This window comes from Polypterus senegalus, chromosome 4 (genome assembly GCF_016835505.1).
Source record: "Polypterus senegalus isolate Bchr_013 chromosome 4, ASM1683550v1, whole genome shotgun sequence".
In the NCBI taxonomy this organism is placed as follows: domain Eukaryota; kingdom Metazoa; phylum Chordata; class Cladistia; order Polypteriformes; family Polypteridae; genus Polypterus; species Polypterus senegalus.
In genome coordinates this window covers 218,765,984-218,781,738 of record NC_053157.1, presented here as the reverse complement: position 1 = coordinate 218,781,738, position 15,755 = coordinate 218,765,984, and the positions used below count along the sequence as shown (strand labels likewise).

Here is a 15,755-nt window from a genome sequence, read left to right as displayed (position 1 = left end):
TTTACAAATGTATTGCTGGTATCTTCAAGACATAATTACCATTTTTTCTGAATGGGGTGCCAGTCTCAAAACCACAACAGATCAAATTAGAGTCTCTTTGGAGTGAAAGTACCTGGAAATAAAACAACATGGACACAGAGAGATTCTGATATCCACATGAACCAGGACATTATAGTACAAGCTCACTCTATTTGTCCACCTTTGACATCACTAAACTTTTCAAGTTTTTTTTTTAATCACAACTTTTCTTTCTTTTTTTGCATTTTATTAATTTTATTAAAATCAGCATTCCATACAAGCAAGTTAAGTTTAACAATATCAAATCAACCTCCACTCATGAGACAGAGATCTAAGCCAGCATAGTAAAACTTTAAACTAGTAAAAATAAGAAAACAGATAAGTTAATAAATGAATACAAATAAATAGAATAAGAAAGAAGTGAGAGAATCTGCTTCCTCAATTAAAATACTTATTCTAAAATGTTATTGATTAGATCCTGCCAGGTCAAACTTAACAAAACTAAACTCAGTTCTACTCCCACCCATTAGAAAGAGAGGAAGGTCAACAGCCAGAGTAAAACTTTTGAGAGTAGTAAAGAGGGAAAGGAGTCCTTCTCCCCGATATAAATGCTTATTCAAAAATATTATCAGTTAGATCCTGCCAGGTTTAAAAAAGATTTTTCCAGTTTCAAATAGTATAAAACATCAGTTACCCACTGACTTAAAAGAGGAGAGTTAGGATTCTTCCAGTTGAGCAAAATAAGTCTGTGTGCCAATAGTGTATAAAGGCAGTTACAGTTTGTTTGTCTTTCTCCACTTTAAGCCCATCTGGAAGAATTTTCTTAATAAGTGGGTCTCCTGTAAAAATAATATTTTAGTGTTTAGACCTGTTAGGTGAGAGAATACTTTCTTTCTCTTTAATTTGTGATTGAGACCTTTAACATTCCAGCTCACAAAGTTGACTGTTTGTCATGGAGAAATTTGTTCTGAACTTTTGTTGTCATTTTATAGTCTTAACTTAAGGTAAGACAACTTTGACCTTAATTTCCAATTTTCTCAGGAGTTATTGCCATAAAGCCTACTGTTACATTGGCACTTATAATTTATAAGGATTAAAAGGACTGATTAGAGATATCTTGCTCTCTTTCTCTCCCCCCTAGTTCTCCCGCCCTCCTATTTTGCCTCCCCACATGACGCTGGACTCCACTTCGCCAAAGTACCAGTCCTCCAAAACAAAACAAGCCCCCCAGCTTGTATATGGAAAGTTGTATACACACACTTTGAGGCTCTTTTTGTGCATACATCTGACCCTTAGACTGGAGTCACCTCAGCCCTCCTGTACTGTGGCACACATACCTGCTGTAATAATAAGAAGATTATTTTCTCATTTTTGTCTTCCTTAAAATAAATTGCTTTAGACTGCGGTGGGTTGGCACCCTGCCTGGGGTTTGTTCCTGCCTTGCGCCCTGTGCTGGCTGGGATTGGCTCCAGCAGACCCCTGTGACCCTGTGTTAGGATATAGCGGGTTGGTAAATGTCTGACTGACCAAATTGCGTTTGAATTTCCTATTTCCAAAAAATACTGTGGTGGACTTTGAAAAAGTCTTCAGGAAAAGAGAAATATTTCTAGTACGTGTATGTGTTTTAAAATCCCTTTTTTGAGTGCATTTTGGCCTTTAATACACTCACTTAGTTGCTTTCAAATAAAATAAGTATGTATCATCCTCACATTAATACTGATATAATTTGATATATGCCAGCCTGACCACTAGGTGGCATCAAATAATACAGAATGGCTGAAGTGTTTATGTTCAAAAACAGATGTCCATAGTCACTGCACTCCTTGAGGTTACCTTGCACTTTTCTTAGAAAAGCTACTCTGGACATTCTTTGCTTTGGGCCACTAGGAGGCGGCACCCTTTAAGTACAAACTGAGACTAGATGGCAGACCAATAGAAGGAATAATCAAACTGAGAATTATTTTGCATAGCCTCAAAGCTGTAATACTAGAGGAATGGTGGCTAGAAATAAGAAACAGAATGAAAGGAAAGTGAAAAGTGTAATGAAGTTGAAAACATTGGCAGAGTCTAAGGAAGGGAAAGTAGATCAGCAGCTGGAACACACGTTTAAAAAAGTAAGATTCTGTAGGCTGCTAGGTGAAGCTTAATTAATGATGGAGATGTGTACTATCTCATATTGTTTCCTGCCATGTGCAGAAGGGTAAGTAGCAAATACAATGGTTCATGGTTTCAACCTGGAAAGAATCAATATGTCAATTAATACAGAACTGGTTCAGGGTAGAATAGTAGCTTTACCAATGTACTCCATTATAGTGTCACAATATATTTTGAACCTGGACTGTGGGCAAAGCAGAAGCCAAATCTGGATGGAAGGCAGTGCCAGTACCAGCAGCAATGAATGCAAAGTGCCATCTAATACAGAACTGGTTTAGAACAAAATAAGAACAAGTGAAGTGGCAGTAAACACAAAAGTGCATTTGTGAAAAATCACATCCTCCAAATCATAAAACATGGCATGGTGTGGTGATGCAGTCGCTATCTTATTCTGTTTAATGGGTTCAGCTTTTGCTGTGAGGATTGTTTTTCTGCCAAGTACAACAAATTTTGTCCCATATCCCCAAAGAGATGCATGTTATTTGAATGGTGACACTAAATTGGTCCCAGGAGAGATTGTAGTCGAGTGGCTCACCGTCTTCCCCACTGTTGCTTCCTGCTTTGCTCCTGAGATAGGGTTCAGCTATAAACAATTTATTGTGTTGAAGATTTAATTTTCAGTGGATTCCCAGTTTCCCAATTTCCCATCAATTAACACTCAACAAACCATCATGACAAATTGAAAGAACATTTTCAAAAAGATTTGATTTTTTTTTAAATTGAATGACTGAAACTTCTCATTCATATTAATATTCCCACCCTTAATTCCATACACTGTAGAAGCCCCTTTAACAGCAGATCAAGCTTCTAATGTTCTTGAGGTAAGACTTTATACGCTTTGCACACCTGGAATTGAGCAGTTTATCCCATTCTTCCAAGCAGATCCTCTCAAGCTCTATCTATCTATCTATCTATCTATCTATCTATCTATCTATCTATCTATCTATCTATCTATCTATCTATCTATCTATCTATCTATCTATCTATCTATCTATCTATCATATAGTGCCTTTCATATCTATCTATCTATCTATCTATCTATCTATCTATCTATCTATCTATCTATCTATCTATCTATCTATCTATCTATCTATCTATCTATCTCCATCATATTTGATGGGTAAAACATTGGTAAGGTGCCACCTTTGGGTACCTCCACAGATGTTCCTTGGAGTTTAAGTCTGGCTTTGGTTGGGACACTCAATGACAGACAAAGACTTGTCCTAAAGCTTCTTCAGTATTGTCTTGACTGTATGCTTTACGTCATTGTGCTGAAACAGCTGCTTCAGTCTGAGGCTCAGTGCACTCTGGAGCAGGTTTTCCTTGAGAACATCTCCGTTTTTGACTACATTCATCCTTCAGTCAATTCTAAATACTTTCTCTGTGCCTGCTGCTAAAAGGCACCCACATAGCATGCTGCTGCCCCACCATCATTCATTAAAGAGATGTTATTAGACAACGGATGAGCATTGATAGGTCTTTGCCAGACATAGTGCTTGTAGTTCTGCCCAAACAGTTTCATTTTTGTCTCATCAAATTTTTTTCCTTATGCTCTTAGAATAGAAAGGTGCTCTCAGATGCGTTTTACTCAAGAGTGTCTTCTGTCCAGCCTCTCTACTATAAATGCTTGATTGATGGAGTGCTGCTGAGACGATCGTCCTTCTTACAGTTTCTCCCATCTCAGCAGAGGACTTCTGAAGCACTGTTAGAGTCATCATTGGGCTCTTGGTCGCCTCCCTAACCAAGGCCCTTCCGTTCTTGGGTACTCATTATGGTCTCAGTTCATTGTCGAGCACACCCTCACTTCATTTCTTTTGTTTCTTCCCCATTCAGGATTTGCATACTGACGTCCCTCCTTAAAGCTGCTTGAGACATAAAGAGTGGAGTCACTGAGATCTAGTCAGTTAAGCCTGTCTCTAAGACACAGTGGAGATGGATTTCTCACTTCTGTTTTTGGTGACCTTCTTTGTGTTGATTGAAGGTGAAATCACCAGATAAAATTATCACACCTGTTATGTGAATTCTACTGAGTAAAACTGTAATTGTATTTATATCTAAAAAATAAACTAATTGTACTTTATTTAATCTCTTGTATTCTCTTCTATCCAGGGTCCTGTGGAGATATCATCATGACTCAGTCTCCCTCAAGTCTGTCTGCACGACCAGGAGAAACTGTCAGCATAAACTGTAAAGCCAGCAGCTCCATTACACGTAGAGGCTATAATGTTCTTGCGTGGTATCAGCAGAGAACAGGAGAAGCGCCAAAACTCCTGATTTATCACTCAAACACTCTGGTGTCTGGGATCTCAAGTCGCTTCAGTGGCAGTGGCTCTGGACTTGATTACACGCTGACCATCAGTAACGTGCAGCCTGAAGATGGAGGACATTACTACTGTCAGCAGGGCTACGACTGGCCTCTCACACAGTGACACAGAGCCGTACAAAAACTTCCTCGACTTGTCTGTGCAGCTGCTGCTCTTAATTTTGCTGGTGCTAAGAGTGAAGTAACAGGGTTGGCACACAAAAGAAAGAGAAGGAGAAACAGAGAAGAGAAAGAGAGTCTTCTGATCATAACCTATTACAGAAAGGGCAGCATGTGAGAAAATGACCCAATCCAGAAAACCATTGGAGTAACAAAGAACTTAATACATTTAAAAAAATATCTATCTATCTATCTATCTATCTATCTATCTATCTATCTATCTATCTATCTATCTATCTATCTATCTATCTATCTATCTATCTATCTATCTATCTATCTATCTTGTATTGGCCCCCTTCTTTTTGACACCCACTGCACGCCCAACCTACCTGGAAAGGGGTCTCTCTTTGAATTGCCTTTACTGAGGTTTCTTCCATTTTTTCCCTACTGGGATTTTTTTGGGAGTTTTTCCTTGTCTTCTTAGAGAGTCAAGGCTGGGGGGCTGTCAAGAGGCTCCTTGTGTGATTTTGGGCTATACAAAAATAAATTGTATTGTATGGTATTCTATCTATCTATCTATCTATCTATCTATCTATCTATCTATCTATCTATCTATCTATCTATCTATCTATCTATCTATCTATCTATCTATCATATAGTGCCTTTCAGTTCTATCTATCTATCTATCTATCTATCTATCTATCAATTTTGATATTTCATTCTTAACTGGTGGCTCTCACCCTCTAAGGCCACTTGCAGAAGGTTAAAAAGAACAAATTTCAAACATAAGCATGTAGAATATCGTTTTAGACCATTGCAAGGTTAATGATCATGAACTTGATATTATTTTTGATCCTTTACTAGAAATGTAGCCTTCTGTGGACCTCTTGCAGAGAATAAAAAATGACAAATTTCTATAACAATTGAGAATATCTGGACTTTAAATATTTAGACTGAACTGCCCAATTTACATTTTTAAATATCTGATCAGACACACACTAAAATACACAGTTGTGCACACTACCAGGTTTTATCCATCCATCCATCCATTATCCAACCTGCTATATCCTAACTACAGGGTCACGGGGGTCTGCTGGAGCCAATCCCAGCCAGCACAGTGCGCAAGGCAGGAAACAAACCCCAGGCAGGGCACCAGCCCACTACAGGGCCCACATGCACAAACACACAAACACACACACATCAAGCACACACTAGGGACAATTTAGAATCACCAATGCACCTAACCTGCATGTCTTTGGACTGTGGGAGGAAACCCACACAGACACGGGGAGAACATGCAAACTCCACGCAGGGAGGATCCGGGAAGCGAACCATGCGGCTTAATCTATTCTAATCTAATCTAATCTAATCTATTCTAATCTAATCTACTTCTGGTGCCCTGAAATGGAGGGACGATTGTAGAAAAAGTGTTGTCATTTCTCTATGGTGTGACCAAAATGTATGCAGATATCTTTAAATTAAAGTCTGCCATGTTGAATTTAATCGCATCTGAATTGTTTGATTTGTAATTTTAAACTGTGGAGTAGAGGAGTAAATCAAAGAAAAATGTATCTTTGTCCCAAACATTATGGAAGGCACTGTAAATTAGATAAGGAGAAACAACTGTGAAGTTGATCAGGGCAGTGAAGAGAAGACATAATGTTATAACCAAATACAACAAACACAAACTGTCTTTTAAGATGACCCTGAGTGATAGAAAAGAGATATTGCGTTCAACAGGTTAGTGGAGCATTGGAGCTTGATTGGCACTGAACTGAGGCAGGTGATTTGCATAGACACGCCCCTTTGTGTCTACGTGCCCACCTGACTGCACTGGCAGTGTTTAGAACCTCTGACTGAGGCAGACTGACAAAGATCTGAAGTGACAATGTCGCCTCTTGTGCCGCTCCTCTGCATCTTTGTCTTCTTCACTCACGGTATGACGGTTATTTTATAACCAACACTTAGAAAGCAGCACTAGCTAAAAAAAATAGATTATACATGTAAATATTATTATTAGTAGACTCTTCTACAATTTAATATATGAATTATATGCAATAATTTTTAAAGACATATCTTAATACAGAAAATGTAAAATTATGTTTTATTTCACAGAAGGCAATACAGAGATATCTATGACCCAGACACCACCAGCTAAATCAACCAGGGCAGGAGAAGAGTTTGCTATTAATAGTAAAACAACTAAATTATTATACCTGTATAGTTCCTACTAGAGATCAAATAGGTTGTCTGGTACCATCACAGACCTAGTGAAGCTCCTAAACTTCTTATCTTAAAGGCAAACAGTCTGGGATTCCAAATCACTTCAGTGGGAGTGGATCAGGGACTGACTTCACTCTGACTGTCCATGAAGATCAACATGAAGATGCAGACAGATGAGGCTCCACTCACAAAGTGACAGATTCCTTTAAAAAAACCTGCCCTGATCAGTGGCACATGGGCAGCCAGTCTTAGCACCAATTCTAAGACAGGAGTCACTGAGCAGAGACATGAACACAAAGAAACTTTAAAAAGTATTTAAGAATGCAGCAAAACCGTATCAACACATGTGATGGTGCGGGTCCGGCTCCATGCTCCTCGTCTCATTTGGAAGCCTCAGTAAATAGTCATGACCGGGATGAGCTGTACAAATGAGGACACCACATGAAGCAAAGGGTAGGTGCAAAAGTGTCCCAAAAAGTGCAGTGCTCCAATATCCATAATTAAATAATCCACAAAAAAGTGTATCAGTGGAGGTTAAAATCACAATAAATCAGTCCGTTAAAAAGAGATTAAAAACAACCAGCAGGAACAGTCCTTCTTCTTGTAACACTGATGGCTCCTCTGCTTATCCCGTGTGGGCCTTGCAACAGAGGAGCTGCCCTAACAGCAGACACAGCTGACCTTCCTCAGGTCTGGCTGCCTGCCGTCCCATGACTAGGGAGAGGATCCCTTTCTGGACTGAGATTCGGGTTCCCAACGGGCAATGGCTCTCATGTCTGGGCTCTACTCCCAAGCCTCGTCGACCCCTGTTGCCTTCCTGGTCTTCCATGGCGGACCACGCAAGCTCCCGTTCACTCCCGCTCCTTGGAACAGCTCAGCTGGAGTGACTCAAAACCCAACCACCCCCAAGAGTGTCGGTCACATACTCTTCTTCAGGGCTCACTTCCCAGCTGCCTGCTTTCTCACCCTCGAGCCTGCTCTCCTCAGCTCACTCACTCCTGCACCGGTTCCTTCATTCTCTTGCCTTCTTCTCTCTTTAACCTCCATTTATTTTCCTTTCTCAATCCTTGTTTTTCTCTCCTTGTACTCGCATTTCCCCTTTTAAAATGGGGACATGGCACAGCTGTGTCAATTAGCATCTCCCAGCGCCAGTTAGGGACAGGGACGATCCTACACCTGTACACTCAGTGTAGGGCTGCCCGCTCCCAAATCGCACCCAGGAACCACTCTCACCATGCTACCATGCCCCCTCCTATCAAGATGCAAGTGCAGTGATTAATTATTTAAAAGATGCCGATTAGCTGCGGACCTCACTTTATCACACACCTTCCACATTAAAAGCCATTAGTTGTGTGGGAAGGCTCCATGCCTCCTCCAACCCTGTGCAACTAGTGGCACAGGTCCGCGGCGTGGCCCTACACTGCACTAAAAACAAATCAATAAAAGCACTAAAACAACCCAAGCACCATTCTAAAAACAGGACATTAAAAGAATAAGACCTATAAAAAGGCAATAAAACATTAAATAAATGTCCATTAAAAAGTTCAGTCTTTTGTCCTCCTTTGGCTTGGGTCCGTGAGCTCTTTCAAAGTCTGGCACCTATCCCGCTTGCTGCTCTCTCTACTTTTCTTCATTCCCCATCGCCAGCTCATCCCACCGCTGCCACCATTTGTGACGGTGTTGGGTTCAAGAGACTCCCAAACGAGAAGAGGGACCATGGAGTTAGACCCACACCATCACATCACATTTTTAGAAAATACTCATAAACTGAAATAAATCGAATCAGTAAGAGCTGTTCTGCACTGCATTAAGTAAGCAATGAGCAGATGGAATGAGAAGAAAGCTTTCTGTCATCAATTGATTCTAATGAAATAAGCTACACAGTTAGCATTATGATAAGGTGTTATTATATTAACTTCTTTTCAGATTGTGGACTTGGAGTGATGATAATAATTATACAACACAATGAGTTCTGTTCTCTGGACATGCTGTCGGTGCCTCTGATCAAACTGCCTGTTGTAAAGTGATCTAATCGTAGGAAGCAGACAGAGAATAATCAATAAACGACCCTCATTGTAGTTACAATGAAATCTAAAAAAACAACCACAACAGGGAAACAATAGAAATGTTGGATGCTTACCAAGTAAACCATACACTACAAAATGTATATATTACTGTGATCAATATCATCTCAGATGTATATTACAAGATTAGAACATTAGAAAATTAGAACAATCTAGGCAAGAACAGCTGAGCCGTAAGGCAAAGCTCTCAATTTACCAGTCGATCTATGTTCCTACCCTCACCTATGGTCATGAGCTATGGGTAGTGACCGAAAGAACGAGATCGCGAATACAAGCGGCTGAAATGAGTTTCCTCCGCAGGGTGTCTCGGCTTTCCCTTAAAGATAAGGTGAGAATCTCAGTCATCCGGGAGGGGCTCAGAGTAGAGATGAGGTGGCTCGGGCATCTGATCAGGGTGCCTCCTGGACGTCTCCCTGGTGAGGTGTTCCGGGCACGTCTAACCTAGAGAAGGCCCCAGGGAAGACACAGAACACGTTGGAGGAACCATGTCTCCCGGCTGGCCTGGGAACACCTCGGAAATTCCCCTGGAAGAGCTAGAAGAAGTGGCCAGGGAGAGGGAAGCCTGGGCATCTCTGCTCAAGCTGATGCCCCCGCGACCCGATCTCGGATAAGCGGAAGAGGATGGATGGATGGATAGGCAAGAACAGGCCATTCAGCTTAATAAAGATCGTCAGTCCTGTCCACTTAATTCTTCTAAAAAAACATCAAGTCTAGTTTTCAAAGTACCTAAAGTCCAACTGTCTACCACACTACTTGGTAGCTTATTCCAACTGTCTATGGTTCTCTGTGTAAAGAAAACCTGCCTAATGTTTGAGTGAAATTTACCCTTCACAAGTTTCCAACTGTGTCCCTGTGTTCTTGACAAACTCATTTTAAAATAACAGTCTTGATCCACTGGACTAATTCCCTTCATGATTTTAAACACTTCAGTCATGTCACCGCTTAAACTTTTTTTCATTAAAATGATAAGGCCCAGCTCTTCTAATCTTTCTTCATAATTCATCCCCTGTAGCATTGGAATGAGCCTAGTCACTCAACTCTGGACCTTTTCTATCCCAGAGACCAAAACTGCACACAGCACTCCTGATGAGGCCTCACCAGTGTGTTATAAAGCTTGAGCAGAACCTCCTTGGACTTGTACTTCACACATCAGGACGCTATATAATCTGACATTCTGTTACCCTTCTTAATGGCTTCTGAACACTGTCTAGCAGTTGATAGCACAGAGTCCATCTTCACTCCTAAATCTTTCTCATAAGGTGTACTCTCGATTTCCAGATTGCCCATTGTGTATTCAAACCTCACATTTTTACTTTGTATGTGTAATACTTTACATTTACTAACATTAAATTTCATCTGCCACAAATCTGCCCAAGTCTGTATGCTATCCAAGTCCTTCTGTAATGATATAACGGATTCCAAATTATCTGCTAATCCACCTATCTTCTTATCATCTGCAAACTTAACCAGCTTGTTACTTATATTCCTATCCAAATCGTTTATATATTAAAAATAGATGCAGCGCTAGCTTTGACCCCTATGGGACACCACTCTTAACATCGGCCAATTCTGATTTGGGTCCTCACACCTCACCTTCTGCCTCCTGTGTCTGAGCCAATTCTGTACAACATCACCCTGAACTCCCACTTCTTTTAGTTTGTTGCCCAACCTCTCATGTGGCACCTTATGAAATTCTTTCTGAAAGTCATAATAAATACTATCCTATGCTCTACTTTGATCAAATCCTTTTGTTGCTTCATCATAGAATTCCAACATGTTAGTAAAACATGACCTTCCTCTTTTGAACCCATGCTGACTGTCCAGAAAAACTCCTGTACTTGCCATGTGCTGATCAATGTTATCCTTCATAATTCCTTCAATTAATTTTCCACTGATGCACTTTAAGATTCCTGGCCTATAGGTGCTTGATTCTGCCCGGTCACTCTTTTTATACTGTATAGCAGGTTAATATTTGCCATTCTGCAGTCCTTTTAAATCTCGACAGTGCGCAGTGACTTCCAGAAAATATGTGTCAAGGGTTTATACATGTACTCACTAGCCTCCTTAAGAAATCGAGGGTAAATATTATCTTGTCCTGGTGATTTGTTTGATTTCAGCATATTTAATAATCTGAGCAGCACTTCTCCCTCTACAATTTCTAAATCACTCAGTACCTCTTCAGTAGTCCTGTTTACCGATGTGAGTTTATCCATTTGCTCAGTTGTGAATACCTCAGAAAAATGCAAGTTTTACAGGCTATTTCACTGCCTGTATATGTTTGCTGTCTATCTCCAACAGGTAGAGCCGAAGGAGGCAGAGCCACTTAATTGTGCAACTGGAGATCGAGAAACTGAAGTTCTCATTTCAGTTTCAGCACTGTTTCATTTGTGTTTCCTGATTTTGATTTGAAATTTGTGTTTTTTGTGCAGATTTGCTGGTTTTGAACACTGCTTTGTTCATTAGATATTGATATATGTTTTCTGATTTTGTATTGGTTTTGTCTTAATATTAAAAAGCCCCAGGTCTTAGCCTCATTATATATATAGTGGACCACCCGGGGGCGTACAGCCGCCCTAACCCCATCACATTCAGGCAGGACACAAATTGTCACACAGCACACCTTTATTTATAGCTGGGGAAGTGTTTTCTTCGCTCCCCACAAAATCCCAATGTCCACAAGACAAAGCACAGTCTTTTCCTTCTCTCTTTCTCTCCGCCTCTCATTTGATTCTACTCCCAAGAGTGCTCCAGGTGGCTCATCAGTATTACCTGGAATCACTCTCAGGTGTGGTGGAAGTCCATCGTAGGGCTCTGCAGCTCCCCCTGGTGGCCCCCTACAGAACCCAACAGGGCTGTGCCAAACTCCAAGTACCTGTGTGGCATATGGAAATCTGTGTTGCCACAGCCGCCCAGGAGGGCTGCCCTCTAGCGTCCCAGGGGAGGTAGTGCCTTGGGGATTCTCCTAAACCGATTGATTTATCAGTAAATAATTCAACAAACAAGGGTGAATGCGAACACAGCAAATTTGCTGAAAATAATATTTTGGCGAAAATCGCTGCTCAGCACTACTCCTGAAATGTCATTCAGCAATACGATTTATTATGATATAGATTTAATTTTAAATGCACAAATTTTCATTTTATGCCCATCAATACATAATTAATTACTCATAATGACAAAATGAACAGGTTTGCAAATTTATTTAAAATCAAAAACTGAAATCTCTGTTTCAAATAAATATTCAGACCCTTTGTAGAAGTTCCTTTTCAACAATTAAAGTTTCAAGCCATCTTGGGTAAATCTCTATAAGTTTAACACATCTGGAATTGGGCAGTTTATCCCATTCGTTCTGGCAGATACTCTCAAGCTTCATTAGACGGAGTGGGACGTGTCTATTAATTTCCATCTTCAGGTCTCTACACACATGATGTTTTATGGGTTTCATTCTGGGCTTTGGCTCGGCCATTCAAGGACATTCAATGACTTCTCCTGAAGCTACTCCATTGTTGTTTTGCCTGTAAGCTTTAAGTCATTGTTGTGATGAAAGATGGATCATCACCCTAGTCTGAGGGTGCATGAACTGTGGTGCAAGTTTTCTTCTAAGTCTTCTTTGTATTTGTCTTCCCTCAAATCTTTCCGATCTCTCTATTCCTTTTGCTGAGATGCTTCCCCCACAATGCTTCACTGCAGGGATGGTATTAGGCAGGTGATGAGCAGAGCCTGGTCTATTCATGATATAATGCTTGGATTTCTGCCCAGAGAGTTCAATATTTGTCTATTCAGAGCAGAAAATCTTTTTCCTCATGCTCTTACAGTACAAATGGGCTGTCAAATCCTTTTTACTTGGGTGGCTTCTGTCTACCCACTCTACCATAAATGTGTGACTGATGGAGTGCTGGTGAGCTAGTTATCCTTCATGCAGGCTCTCCTATCTCAGCCGAGGATCTTTGAAGCTCTTTAAAATGACCATTGGGTCTTGGTCACCACCTTATCAAAGGCCCTTCTTGCCTTATTACTCAGTTTGGCAAGATGGACAACTTAGGAGGTGTCATGATGGTTCCAGCCTTCTTTCATTTCAAAATTATCAGAGGCCTTTGTGTTCCTGGGAACACCCAAACCTATGGAAATGATTTTGTACCCTTGTCTTGATCAACACACAACCACATTTTTTTCTCAGAGAGTTTTTACTGAGCTCCTTGAACTTCATGGCTAATATTTCATCCTGACATGCAGTGTGATTTGTAGGATATTCACAGTTACAAGTGTACCTTTCTAAACCATGTCCAATTGATTTACTTTTCCTAAGGTGAACGTCAATCAAGTTATAGAAACATCTCATAGAAAAGTAAAAGCAAACAAGTTGCACCAGGCCATGACTTGGAATGCCACAGCAAAGTGTATGAAGACTTACTGTATATGAAGGAGAGATTTCAGTTGTTGATTTTTTAATAAATTTGCAATCCTTTCTTAAAGCATGCTTTTGCATTGTCATTGTGGATTGCTGAATATACATAGATGTGAAAAAATGCAAAAATGTATTAATGTAAAATTAAACCTATAACACAAAAAAAGTGTGTAGAAAGTGAAGATATCCGAATACTGTCTGAATCCTATGTAAGTAAAAGGGTATTGGAGTGTGACCAGTAGGGGGTGTTGCAGCACCCCAAACCTCATATCACAATCTCACAGATGCAAGTCTCGGTTTAAATAAAAGGTTTATTTGCACAAATACCTTTCCAAAACACTTCAACAATGACATAAACACAACACAATTCTTCTTTTTTTTCTGAATTCTTTCAGTCCTCCTGGAGAGCTTTGCCCTCTTTCTCTTCTTATGTTATGGATGGCACAAAGGTGACACTGCTGCCTTGCATTGATGAGGATAGGGGTCCCATTCGAAGTTGGCCTCTGTGTGAAGTCTGCAAGTCTTTTTTGTGTCCATGTGGCTTTCCTACAGTAAACCGGTGATGCTAATCTGACTACTGATATGTGTGTGTGTGTGTGTGTGTGTGTGTGTGTTCACCCTGACATCAGGTGGTGCCTTGTCCAAGGTCTGTTCTTGCCTTAAGCCAGATGCTTTCTGGGATATATTTCATCTTCCCTGCAATCCTGTAGTGGATAAAAGGGTTAGAAAACAGATAGATCATATTCCAAGGCCTGTTGTTGAGTTCATCTACATCAGTAATCTTTACTTTATACAGCAATGCACTATATTATGTGGGAAGCACTTGAACTTATATTGCTGCAAAAAAAAAAAAACAGAACAAAGGCAAAAATGGTTAGCATTTGTCATAGCAATTTCAGTCAGTCATTTACCAACTCACTGTATCCTAACACAGGGTCACAGGGTCTGCTGGAGCCAATCCCAGAGAACACAGGGCACAAGGCAGGAACAAATCCCGGGCAGGGCGACAACCCACCGCAGGATACACACCCGCACACCAAGCATACACCAAGGACAATTTAGGATCGCCAATGCACCTAACCTGCATGTCTTTGGACTGTGGGAGGAAACCGGAGCAGCAACATGCAACTCCACGCAGGGAGGACCCTAGTCCTCAGTTAGTGTTACAGCCAAGCCATAATCACATATACAGCTACACAGCTCATGCAAGGATTGGACAGTCAGGTCACTGAATGTTCAGGACAAAAATGATATCCAGCCTTCCTTAGTTAAAAATGAGTGAGGCTTTGATAAAACCACAAAATGGCAGATGCATGAATTCTCCCTTCTCTCAGTTCATTGTCGAGCACACCCTCACTTCATTTCCTTTGTTTCTTCCCCATTCAGGATTTGCATACTGACGTCTCTCCTTAAAGCTGCTTGAGACATAAAGAGTGGAGTCACTGAGATCGAGTCAGTTAAGCCTGTCTCTAAGACACAGTGGAGATGGATTTCTCACTTCTGTTTTTGGTGACCTTCTTTGTGTTGTTTGAAGGTGAGGTGTAGAAATAAATAAATTATCACACCTGTTATGTGAATTCTACTGAGTAAAACTGTAATTGTATTTATTTCTAAAAATAAATTAATTGTACTTTATTTAATCTCTTGTATTCTCTTCTATCCAGGGTCCTGTGGAGATATCATCATGACTCAATCTCCCTCAAGTCTGTCTGCACGGCCAGGAGAAACTGTCAGCATGAATTGTAAAGCCAGCAGCTCTATTTACTATAGCAGCTATGAACGTCTTTATTGGTATCAGCAGAGAGCAGGAGAAGCTCCAAAACTTCTGATTTATCGCTCAAGCACTCTGCAGTCTGGGATCTCAAGTCGCTTCAGTGGCAGTGGCTCAGGACTTGATTATACGCTGACCATCAGTAACGTGCAGCCTGAAGATGCAGCACATTACTACTGTAAGCAGGGCCGCAGTACTCCTCTCACACAGTGATACAGAGCCGTACAAAAACTTCCTCAACTTGTCTGTGCAGCTGCTGTTCTTAATTTTGCTGGTGATAAGAGAGAAGTCACAGGGTTGGCATACATGAGAGACAGAGAGAGAAAGAGAACAGAAAGAGAGTCTCCTGATCACAACATATTACAGAAAGGGCAGATTGTGAGAAAATGACCCAATCCAGAAAACCTTTAGGATAAAGAAATAATAGTCTGAAATATTTCTATATTACTAGCTGTGTTATTTGGCTTTGCCTGAAAAAATTTCATAAGGCAATGGAACTTAGTTATATTGTCGTTGGTTATCTGAATGTATTGAAAGTAATTTGTAACTAATTAAATACTTTTCTGTGCACAGTATTTGCATTTTATTTTTTTATTATTAAAAAGCTAATATTACTAGCAGGAAGTGTGGCATAGTGGTCAAGGCTTCGGACTTCTAACCATGTGGTTCATATCCTGG

General features: G+C 40.5%; 2 gene segments (V, D, J or C); both read left to right on the top strand.

Moving 5' to 3' along the window:
- Positions 1 to 4,077: 4,077 nt before the first annotated feature.
- On the top strand, positions 4,078 to 4,601 carry LOC120528835. The segment is given in 2 exon segments: positions 4,078 to 4,153; positions 4,282 to 4,601. Coding segments are annotated over 2 exon segments (369 nt in total).
- Positions 4,602 to 14,729: 10,128 nt separating this feature from the next.
- LOC120527995 lies at positions 14,730 to 15,444 on the top strand. The segment is given in 2 exon segments: positions 14,730 to 14,840; positions 14,971 to 15,444. Coding segments are annotated over 2 exon segments (369 nt in total).
- Positions 15,445 to 15,755: the final 311 nt, after the last annotated feature.